Below are 12,258 nucleotides of genomic sequence, written 5' to 3' on the forward strand. Positions count from 1 at the left end.
GCCGCTGTGTGTTAGTTCTCATCCACAACACCACGGCCATGTTCTACATCAACAAACAAGGAGGAGCACGTTCGTCAATTCTATGCCAAGAGGCCATTCGCCTGTGGGACTTCTGCATCGCCCACTCAATCCATCTCACGGCATCGTTCCTCCCTGGAGTCCAGAACACTCTAGCGGACCGGCTCAGCAGGTCCTTCCAAACGCACGAGTGGTCTATCCGTCCGGACATCATACATTCCATCTTCCAGAGGTGGGGGTTTCCCCAGATAGACCTGTTTGCATCTCGAGACAACAGGAAGTGCCACGTGTTCTGCTCCCTACAAGGTCGAGCTCCGGGCTCCCTCTCGGACGCCTTTCTGCTTCCTTGGAAAGACCACCTGTTTTATGCCTTCCCTCCGTTTCCTCTGGTCCACAAGGTACTGCTCAAACTGCGCAGAGACCAGGCACGGGTAATTCTGATCGCTCCAGCGTGGCCGAGACAACATTGGTACACCACACTGTTGGAGCTCTCGGTTCAGACACCGATCCCGCTTCCGTTGTGTCCGGATCTCATCTCTCAGGACCACGGCCGGTTGCGTCACCCCGACCTGCAATCACTCCACCTCACGGCGTGGCTGCTCCATGGTTCACCCAGGCAGAGCAGCAATGCTCGCACCCTGTACAACAGATTCTGCTGAGCAGTAGGAAGCCCTCAACACGGACCACGTACTTGGCCAAATGGAAGCGGTTCTCCTGTTGGTGCGAACAACGAGCCACATCCCCGTTGCAGGCACCCATTCCTCTCATTTTGGACTATCTCCTCTCCCTAAAACAACAGGGGTTGGCGATATCTTCAATTAGAGTTCACCTGGCTGCTATATCGGCCTTTCACCCAGGGGAACTCGCGTCCTCGGTATTCTCTAACCCGATGGTCGTTAGATTCCTCAAGGGCTTAGACCGGACGTACCCTCAACAACGTCAGCCCGTCCCGACGTGGGACCTCAACCTGGTTCTCTCCAAGCTCACAGGTCCTCCATTCGAGCCACTGGCCACCTGTTCACTTCTGTACCTATCCTGGAAGACAGCCTTCCTCGTAGCCATCACCTCAGCAAGGCGCGTTTCTGAACTCAGGGCGCTTACATCTGAGCCCCCTTACACAGTTTTTCATAAGGATAAAGTGCAGCTTCGTCCACATCCTGCCTTTCTCCCTAAGGTGGTTTCTCCTTTTCATATCAACCAGGACATATTTCTCCCGGTCTTTTATCCCAATCCACATGCCACTCGCCAGGACCAACGTTTGCATTCCCTGGACGTACGAAGGGCCCTGGCCTTCTATATTGACCGCACAAAGCACTTTAGAAAGACGACGCAACTCTTCGTTGCAGTGGCTGACCGAATGAAAGGCTCACCGGTCTCCTCACAACGCCTATCCTCCTGGATTACGTCTTGCATCCGGACTTGCTATGACCTGGCAGGTGTCTCAGCACCGCACCTCACCGCTCACTCCACGAGGGCCCAAGCCTCCTCGACTGCTTTCCTGGCACATGTTCCGATCCAGGACATTTGTAGAGCGGCGGTTTGGTCATCAGTCCACATGTTTACAGCTCACTATGCACTAGTGCAGCAGTCCAGGGACGATGCTGCCTTCGGATCAGCGGTTTTGCACACAGCAATGTCTCACTCCGACCCCACCACCTAAGTTGGGCTTGGGAGTCACCTAATGGAATGGATATGAGCAAGCACTCGAAGAAGAAAAGACGGTTACTCACCGTTGTAACTGTTGTTCTTCGAGATGTGTTGCTCATATCCATTCCAAACCCGCCCCCCGTCCCCGCTGTCGGAGTAGCCGGCAAGAAGGAACTGAGGGGGCGCCGGGTCGGCTGGGGTATATATTCAGCGCCATGAAGGCGCCACTCTAGGGGGCTCCACAGCCGACCCGCCGGTGTTGCTAGGGTAAAAATCTTCCGACGATCGTGCACGCGGCACGCGCACACCTAATGGAATGGATATGAGCAACACATCTCGAAGAACAACAGTTACAACGGTGAGTAACCGTCTTATCCTTGCAGTTATGTGGGGGTCAGGCAGTTCCTATTCGTCAAGCAGTTTCCATTGTGCATGTGCCTTCTCTGGAAGCCTCTGGGATAGCGAATTGTGTGTTGATGAGCCAATAACAACTATCTGGCTATCAATGGCTACTCCTTTGTTGTAACTGAAAGGCTGGTTGTGGCTGTTCTCAACCTCACAACATATTTCAGTAACACTTCATAACTTCACATACAATGATAGTACATACTATCCAACAGATTATTATTGTTCAACAGATCAAAACTTACAAAATGATACCTCACAAGGCATACTTTGTTTATAATCATATCACAGTGGTGAATAGGGGGTTTCAGGGTATGACTTATGTACAGAGTGTCACTTGGTCTACAATTTAACACCTTCATTAAACACTACAAGGTGGACCTTTTATCTTCTGCAGAGACCTCCTTTGGCAGGCAAGTGCTGCAGGCAGTGGCCAAGAAATAGATTTTTGAGAGAGCTCACAAAAAGGGGGATACTTTTTTCCTATCGGACTTTTGTTTCATAACCCTCCCTACATCTGTTCACTGCTCGCTACTTCCCAGCATTCAGAATTGTGGGAGATGCTGTGCTGTAGAACAGAAGATTTCTTATTGATAATTTTCATTCTGCTCGCAGCATCTTCCACAATTCTACCCACCCTGGATAGCTTGTAACTTAAGCGTCAGATACTAAATAGAACCGTTACCATATGACTGTCTTCCTTGGTCTAATGTACATAGTTATTTCATTATCTGTGGACTATCTGCTAATGATGTTATGTAAGTTTTATAGCTTGGGAACAATGGGAGCAGAAGAGGTGTGGCCAGAGCATATGGTGCCAAAACGCTGATCCGCTTCTGTGAGCTTCAGGGAGCAGCCCAGATGTCCAGAATTGTGGCCTGTGAATTTTTCTGTGTTGGCAGAAATTATTGTTAAGAAATTTTCCATTCTGTGCACTAAGGTCCACAGATCCATTACAGTTGGTACTTTATGCTGTGTGCATCTTGGGGGCAGAACTGGACCTGTCAGTCACTGGCAGCAGAGGTTTGCCCCACCCTCTGAAGTTTCCGCAAGATTGTTCTGCCCTCCGACTGGCCTGTGGCTCAGCCAGACCTTGCAGCTACAGGTCTTTTCCGAGGGAAATGTCAAACTTTATTTCAGATATTTAGACTAATGGGCTAAGTAATGCGTCTGTCTAATTCCCAGCCAGGTCCAAAAGCTGTGTTTGCCTTTTGAGGAGTCTTTCCTCAGCTCTGCTTCTCCTCCTGAGACATTTGCAGCAGATGACGTTGCTTCAGGGAGTGAACTAAGCTGAGAAAAGTCAGAGGCAAAAGGAAGGGGTCTGTGTCTGTGCCCTATTTCTCCTCCCTAATCCTGCCTTCCCCTCAAGAGAAATCCCATTGAGTTGAGGGTAAGACCTCACACTATATTAGCAGTTGATGAGCAGTCATTCTGTGCAGCTTTAGTGTTATTTTGCAATGTGGCTGCTTTCGCTGTAAGTAGGTTAACTCAAGAGGAGTTCACTTGAGCTAACTGCAGTAAAAGCATAGCCTTAGAGGTCAGTGGGGTGTGGCAGAGTTGCAGCTTCTACAATCCATAGACCTCCCAAACCCTCCCAGCATAATGGAGAGCATAGGGGAAAATGCTGGAGAGCTTCTCTCCATGGAGATTTTTCCATCACATGGGAGGTGGCAATAAGGCCTTGAAAATTCAGCAGTCAAGCATATAGTAATGTGTGTTTAACAAACCCTATTATTTTATTTCACACCTTCAATAAGCTTGAGTTCTATGGTAGGTTCTTCACTAGAGAATTTTGACTAGCTATTTAATAAAAAAATGCCAATAATTCAGAGTATGGAATACAGTTTAACTCTGATATTTCTTTAAAGAACAAATGCATTGTGAAATTATTGCTGGCTTTAATTAATTAACTAATTAATTTCCATTTCTCCACTCCACAGGAGCAGCTCAGCCAGAGCATATACCTGAAGGAAGTACCGTGGAATTTATTCTTACTTGGAGTCTGGAAATAAGAGCAGTTCCCAAAAAGGTTTTTATATCTTGCTTCACTATTTAAGAAAAGATCTTATAGATTTCAAGGCCAGAAGGGACCATTGTGATAATCCAGTCTTGACCATAACACAGGTTATAGAACTATCCCAAAATAATTCCTAGAGCATATCTTGTAGAAGAACATCCAGTCTTGATTTAAAAATTTCTGGTGATGGAGAATCCACCATGACCCTTGATAAATTTTTGCAGTGGTTAATTACCCTCACTGTTAAACGTTACATCTTATTTGCAGTTTGAATTTGTCTAACTCCAAATTCCAGCCATTTGATAATGTTACAGCTTTCTTTGCTAGACTGAAGAGCCCATTATCAAATATTTGTTCCCCATGTGGTTCTTGTAGACTAATCAAGTTACCCTTTAGCCTTCGCTTTGTTAAGCTAAATAGATTGAGTTCTTTGAGTCTGTCACTGTAAGTTATGTTTTATAATTCTTTAATAATTCTCTTGGCTCTAGATCGACAAAACCTGTGCAAACTGCCAGGATGCCACATTTTCATTCCGTTTCTATTTCCACGATGCTCCTCTTCACATCTAGGCATGCAAGAAAGCAGATGCCTATATAAAGGGGAGTTCTTCTTTGAAGAGTGTCCCTGTGGTTGCTCCACTTTAGGTGAATCTGTGTCCCTGCACTTGTAATCGAAGATTTTTAGTAGTGCTTGGTTGGGTCGCTCATGCGTTGTCCCTGTCTTGCACCACCTCAGGCGGTTACATAGCACTGTGCAACCAACCCTCCCTCAGTTCTTTCTCTACTGCCCTCAGTTTGAGATAGCAGCATCTGACAGAGGTTCCACATCACCCTCTCAGAGGAAGGAGCACTCCTCCAAAAAGGTGACAGAAATGGGGTCCGACCTTCCCTTCTCAGAAACCCATGAAAAAGAGACATTCCCCAACACGTCAGACCCCATCGGTACCGACCACACTGAGACCATCTACCTCAGGCAGTGTGACCATCCGGTACCGTGGATACCGTGTGAGCCAAAGACCCTAAGCATCTGGCTCAGAAAAAGGCAAAAAAGGGAAACCTGCCATCCTTGCCTCGTTACTGATGGAGCCACTCAAACATGCAGCCCCACGCTGCTCAGCAGTACTACCGTCTGTGGCACCACTGTGATGTTCCCCTCTGGTCTTTTCTAGAGCAGTGATCTGCTAGGTCACTTCAATCCTTGACTCTGGGAGCCAGCCTTACCCTGCTCTGCTGTGAGAATCCCTACACCTGAGCTGTTCATGCACAGCCTCTGGCATGTAAGCTGCTCCTTGTATTGTGCAACCGAATGACACTAGCCAATATCTCTGGTCCCAGACACAACCCTAGGAACCTCCATCTTGCAGTGTCCAGTTATGCCCGCTGGACACTGCAAGCTTATATGAGTTCATCAATTTAACAAAGAAATTGATATGCACCAGGCTTATTATCCCAAGGGGAGTCTCTGACATGCTTCAAACCAAACACACTGCTTCAGGTAGAATAAACAGATTTATTAACTACAACGATAGATTTTAAGTGATTATAAATCAAAGCATAACAAGTCGGATTTGGTGAAATGAAATAAAAGCAAAATGCATTCTAAGCTGATCTTAACACTTTCAATGCCCTGACAAATTTAGATGTGTCTCACCAGTCTGGCTGGTTGCCCTTCAGCCAGGCTCTCCTCTTTGATCAGTGCTTCAGTTGCTTGGTGGTGATGTCTGTAGATGGAGGTGGAAGAGAGAGGAAGAGCATGGCAAATGTCTCCCCCTTTTATCATGTCCTTTCTTCCCTCTTGGCTTTGCCCCCTCCCACACCCCTCCAGAGCCTGGTGAGCATTTCCTCATCGCAGTCTCAAACTGACCAAAGGAAAGGGGGGGTGACACACTCGAGAGTCCAACAGATCCTTCGTTGTTGCCTAGGCCAGTGGCCTTTGTTCCTGTGAGGATGGGCTGGGTTTGTCCCATACCTGCCCTGATGAAGTGTGAACTGCCCCTCTGCTTCTGGAGAGTGTTTGCCTGGGCTTGCTTTAAGTCATGAGGGCACATTTTCAGCCTCATAACTATATACATGAAATTACAACCTATAGCATTACTACAACAGCAATGTTCAGTGCATCATGAGCCTTCCGAAGACACCCGACACGACAAACTTTGCATTAGATACCACACAATCTTATAAGGATGAACATGGGGTGCTGGGTGTTCCCCCAAGGTACAGAACATCACAACCACCTTCTGCCTCCACAGCGTATAGCACACGACTCTTGGCATTGACAACCGCAGTAAAGGTAACCAGTGCCGCCAACACTCTCCTCCTCGGTACCGATGCTGTCAGTACCGCAGCAATTTCTATGACAAAGAACATTTAGTCTCCTCGGCACCAGAATCTCCACTCCTAAGCACTGACCTTACTCCAGCACATTTGGTACTGTGCCAACTTACCACACCACCCAGATCAGCTCTTCCTTTATCCAGTGACGAGGAGGATGATGATGATGAAGGGGAAATCTACTCCTCCTATCACTCCTCTCCTATCCACACAGCTGCCAGACCAAGTCCACTACTAGAACTACATAAACACCACCCCAGACCTGAAACTCAAGGATGGAACAGATTCCCATGGATGCTGCCACCAATGCCATTCCCACCACAGTGGGCTTATTGAGACCTGTTGGCTGGGTACTGCTAACACTATCCTAAGCCTCCCAGTCTACACACGGAGAAGTCAAGGCATTCTCCATTACCCTCCGTACCTGGACCCTCTGAACCTCTGACTCAGTGGGGAATCCAGCTGTAACACGCTCAACTGGGTTCAGACAGCAATGCAGCCAGACTAGTCGGCTGTCCTTGGGCTACTTCTTCCCCTTACCTCGAGGTGTACCTGGATCCTGGGGTCATCCTCCATCTCACTGGGATATACGGCCAATGGTATTCCCAGCAGCTACTTGGGTCTGGAGTGGCTGGAAGCTTGGGTGAGTCCTCAGGGCAGCAGAGGACTCCTCGGCATCCAACAGCGGCAGTGGGGGAGAAGTGTCCGTCTCCCTTGGCAGCTCCAGTTCAACTGAGCTGTATGGCTCGCCTCTTGTACTTCCTGTTCCACCCCTCTGCTTTGATTGGGCCGGGCATGGCTTTCCTGGCTCTGTCCACCAGGGGGTTGGTTGTGGTCCCACCAAATCATTCTCAGAGGTAGGTCATGCCTCCTTGCTATAGCACATACTTGAGGACAAAAAGGAACAATTTAAAGCTCTCATATCCAAGGGTCAGATCCTAGCTCGCACAGATTTATAAGCTTCACTAGAAGCCGCAGACACGGGGGCCTGGTCCATTGCCACAGCCATAGTAATGTGACGAGCCTCCTGGCTCCACTTCTCGGGTTTTCCAAAAGTACAACTGTCAAGGATTTCCCATTCAAAGGACCCAAGCTGTTTGCAGCCAAAAAGGATGAGTCCCTTCCAGGGTGACTGAGATCCTTGGGCATATGCATGCCTACACAAAAGAACAAACAGGGGCTGTATTACTCGACCCAAAGATCTAGATCCACATCCTACACCCAACCTCAGAGGCAATATGCCACGCAAAGGCGGTGACAGAGATCCGCAAGATGGAGACCACTCCCTTCTCAGTCCTCGATGTCTCAACAAATTCATGAAGACCCAGCAATTTAGGATGGTCCCTCTAACAACAATAATTCTACCCCTAGAACAAGGGGACTGGTTCTCAGCTCTCGACCTCCACAATGCATATTTCCAATTAACGATACATCCCTCACACGGGAGGTTTTTCAGATTTGTTCTGGGAACAGATAATTTCAGGTACCAAGTACTCCCTTTCAGCTCATCTGCAGCTCCACGGGTAGTCTCAAAAATCCTTGCAGTGGTGGCAACTCACCTCCACGGACAAGGGGTCATAATATTTCCCATCTGTACGATTGCTTACTCAAAGCCTCGATTCGGGAAGAGGCAGTAGAAAGTACCTGAAAGTCAGTACAGGTCTGTCTCATCTTACGCGGGGGTACTGTTCCGCGGTTAGCGCGTAAAGGGAAAACCACGTATAGCCAAAATCCCATTGAGTTCAATGACAGGCAAAATCGCCCGCACTACAGGTTTATTATTAAAATTGTTGTTTCTCTTTTTTTTTTGCCGACCGAATAAAATTGAAATCGCGCATGTTAAATGCACGTAAGATGCGACAGACCTGTAGCTGTCTTCACACAACTAGGGCTACAAATAAACTAACAAAAATCACATTCACACCTGTGCAGATACTGGAGTTCATTGGGGCCTACCTCGACTCTCTAGAAGCTACAATCTCTCTGCCCCAGCACAGATTTTTCCACTCCAGTCCACCTAATCACTATAATGCAAGCCAGCCCGCAGACATCGGCCAGGACCTGCCTCCAACTGTTAGGCCATATGTCAGCAATGACATTTGTCATCAAACACTCCAGACTACACATACAATGCCTACAATGTCTCTCCTGACCACAGAAATCTCTGCACTAGTATCTCTCCATCCTTGGAGCACTTCGCCATTAAGCTTAACAGCATGCATTTGCTCATTGCTTGGTTGTGCAAAGTAACCTTTACAAATCCTGTGTAGTAAGAGGCAGCAGCCTGGGATTCCCCTGTGCTCTGAAAAGCTGCAGCTTCATGTGTTACCCGCTGCCTGTTTCTACTCAGCCAAGGACATTTATTCCTCAGTTGCTCAGTGGACTTACAATGATAGCATCTTCTGGGCTTCTCAGCTTGTACAGGAGTTTTGTGACGAGTAACAGGGGAATGGGGAGGTGACAACCCAGCCTCCTTTTTCCCCAGGGGAAAAATGGTGATTCTGCTTTCTACCAACCCTGTTAGCCCTCTGTCAGTGGTTTATGTTTAATTGCAGCTTGTTATTGCTCGAAAGAGTCTGCAAACCCAGCTAATTCACTGACTGCATCCACCTTTTTGTCCCACAAATATTGTTTTACGTCATCACTGCACATATTCAGGAACTGTTCCTGAGTAACCACCTCATACATTTCTTCAAAGCTTGTAACGCCTTTTCCCCTCACCCACTTGTCTAACGAATCTCTCATTTCATTTACATAGGCCACATTACTTAATCCGGAACCCCTCTTAAAGCTCCTGAATTGAACACTGTAGGTTTCAGGTGTAATCTGGAACTGTTTCAAAACCTGTTCCTTAAATTTACCATAGTTTGAAGCATCAGCAATAGGCATCTTATTGAATATGTCCAGAGCTCTCCCAGTCAATTTTGACACCAAAATGGCCATCTTTTGATCTTCAGGAATCGCAGGGAGAGTGCACAGTCTCTCAAAGGTGATGAAATATTTGGCAAGATCACTGGATTCATCATACTGCGGGCATAACTGCTCCCATTTATGGATTTTTGGGGAAGTGGAGCCAGCTACTGAAGGGTTCTGTCTCTTCCACTTCATTACAGGCAGTTCATGCTTCTGGGCCAAAATCTGGACCTCAATTTCTTGGTCTTTTAAGTCCAGGGCTTGCTGGAGTGCAGCCCTTTGTCTGGCTGTTTCTGCCTCCAAGGTTTTCCTGGCTGCAGCTGCTGCTTTGAGTCTCATTTCTGCCTGCCACATTTAAAACTCACGGTCCTTTGCCTTCTCTTCTGCTTCCAGTCTGACCAGCTCTAGTTTTGTAGTTGCCTCACTGATAGCAAGAAAGTGACTTTGTGCTTATTTCCCTTACCCAAAATAAACAGAAAATAATAAACCAGTAACCACTTTGTCTGTTCTCCAGCCACCCCACTCAGAACTCAATTAAAATAACTACCAGTGTCTCAAAGCAATCAGCTGTGCACAGATCCTGTTAGATTATGCCACTGTGATGGATTCGGTCATAGAGACCCCTTGGAACTGTCACCTAATGACCTGAAATTACTACCTCTGAGCCCATTTTCTTTGCCAGCTTGGGACTCCAGAAGACTGTCTTGTTGAGCTAGACACGCTAGGCTGCTGCAACACAGATCCAGGGTCTGAACCACACCCCAAAGCTGCAGACTTAACTGAAAACAGCTCAGCAAGTACTCCTGTCTCCAGCACCCAGACACCCAGCTCCCAATGGGATCCAAACCCCAAATAAATCTGATTTACTCGTTATAAAGGGTAAACTCATAAATTGTCCGCCCTCTATAACATTGATAGAGAGATGCACAGCTGTTTGCTCCCCCAGGTATTAATCACTTACTCTGGGTTAATCAATAAACAAAAGTGATTTTATTAAGTATAAAAAGTAGGATTTAAGTGGTTTCAAGTAATAACAGCCAGAACAAAGTAAGCTACCAAACAAAATAAAAACAAAACATGCAAGTCTAAGCCTAATACATTAAGGTAAATCTCACCCTCAGAGACGTTCCAATAAACTTCTTTCAGAGACTAGACTCGTTCCTAGTCTGGGCCCAATCCTTTCCCCTGGTACAGACCTTGTTCGTTTCAGCTCAGGTGGTAACTAGGGGATTTCTCATGACTGGCAGCCCGCTTTGTTCTGTTCCACCCCCTTTTATAGCTTTGGCACAAGGCAGGAATCTTTTGTCTGTGTCCCCACCCATCCTTCTAAATGGAAAAGCACCAGTTTTAAGATGAATTAGAGTACCAGGTGACATGGTCACATGTCCTGTGAGACCCCAAGCCTTCATTCTTCCTGGCCTGACTCACAGGAATGCAGGAAGGCTTGCAAGTAAACAGAGCCATTTACAACTAATTGTTCTAGTCAGTGGGAGCCATCAAGATTCTAAACCACCATTAATAGCCCTCACTTTGCATAATTACAATAAGACTTCAGAGTTATACTTCATATTTCTAGTTTTAGATACAAAAATGATACATACATACAAATAGGATAAACACACTCAGTAGATTATAAGCTTTGTAATGGTACCTTACAAGAGACCTTTTGTATGAAGCATGTTCCAGTTACATTATATTCACACTCATTAGCATATTTCCATAAAACATATGGAGTGCAAAGTCACACCTATGACCACATCCCAATCTCCTACCTAAAATAAGTTAGTCATTCCATTTGAACCAACCCATCCATCTCCCATCGTTCTTCTGAAAACCACATGGCAACAAATGAGAAGCAATTCTTCATATCCTGGATGTCTTTCAGAAAGTCACCAAAGTTATTTCTTTCCATCATGGAATGATCTAAGGGAGACGCCATATCCAAACAAAGGCTGTCAAAATAGATCTCCGGCTACATTGACTTTTGTTATCACCATTAATAATTACAGCCCCCACCGGGGAACCACACACACTCTACCAGAGCACTCTACATTGATAGCTTTCCCCAACAATGTTTCTATTATGAACATCTGCAAAGCAGCAACCTGGGCATCAACCCATATGTTCACACAGCACTATGCCATAGAGCAGCATTAGTCATCAGATGCTCTACTGGGACTTTTGGTTTTATCGTCCGACACGACTGCAACTCCAAAGACCCTCCCTTCCACTGAGGGGCACTGCTCTAGTCACCTACAGTCAATTAGAATATAAATATTGTACTTGCATTTCAGCATATAGAGCAATATAAAAAAGTCCTTGTCTGGATGAAATTTTAGTTTGTACTAACTTCACTAGTGCTTTTCATGGAGCCTGTTGTAAAATTAGGCAAATATCTAGATGAGTTGACATATCCCCTGGAAGACTTCTGCGTAATCTCAGGGGTACATGTATGTGATGCGGTTGGGACTCACCACCTGGCGCCTCCTACTGGTTGTCTCGGGAATTAGCTCTGTCCAGTGGAGCGCCCCCTCCGTCCGTCATCTCACCCTCGGTTGGTGTGTCCGGACCCGCGTTGCTCCCAAGCTCACGGCATCCTCTTCAAGCCACTGCCTTCCGGCAGTGTCCCTTAGTCCATCCTCGCTCCCTTCCGGGGGCGGGGGGTCAATCAGCTCCTCTCTGAGTCCTGGCCGATGTGGCCAACTGCACCCCCAAAGTCAATCCCCTCTTGGCAGGGGGTTGGTGCAGCTCTAGATAGCCGCTCCATTGGCCGGGTGCAAGGCAAGGGAGAAAGGGAGAAAGGCTCGCCCGCTACTCTGGGTCCCAACCCAGGGACCCTCTAGTGGCCACTGTCCTGCCCTTCTTCTCTCCCTCCGTCTGTCTGTCCACGTCCCTGGGCCGCTTCCTCTTCGACCCCTCGCACCGGCT

General features: G+C 47.1%; 1 protein-coding gene across 6 annotated transcripts in view; it reads left to right on the plus strand.

Moving 5' to 3' along the window:
- The window catches only part of MTRR (5-methyltetrahydrofolate-homocysteine methyltransferase reductase), a 122,959-nt gene that overhangs the window by 49,990 nt on the left and 60,711 nt on the right, over positions 1-12,258 (plus strand). For all 6 annotated transcript variants that reach the window (XM_034761519.1, XM_034761517.1, XM_034761520.1 and 3 more), the window contains one exon: positions 4,011-4,099. In XM_034761519.1, coding sequence (XP_034617410.1) covers positions 4,011-4,099 — 89 coding nt within the window. The remainder of the gene's footprint in view (positions 1-4,010; positions 4,100-12,258) is intronic.

This window comes from Trachemys scripta, chromosome 2 (assembly GCF_013100865.1).
Source record: "Trachemys scripta elegans isolate TJP31775 chromosome 2, CAS_Tse_1.0, whole genome shotgun sequence".
NCBI classification, from domain to species: domain Eukaryota; kingdom Metazoa; phylum Chordata; order Testudines; family Emydidae; genus Trachemys; species Trachemys scripta.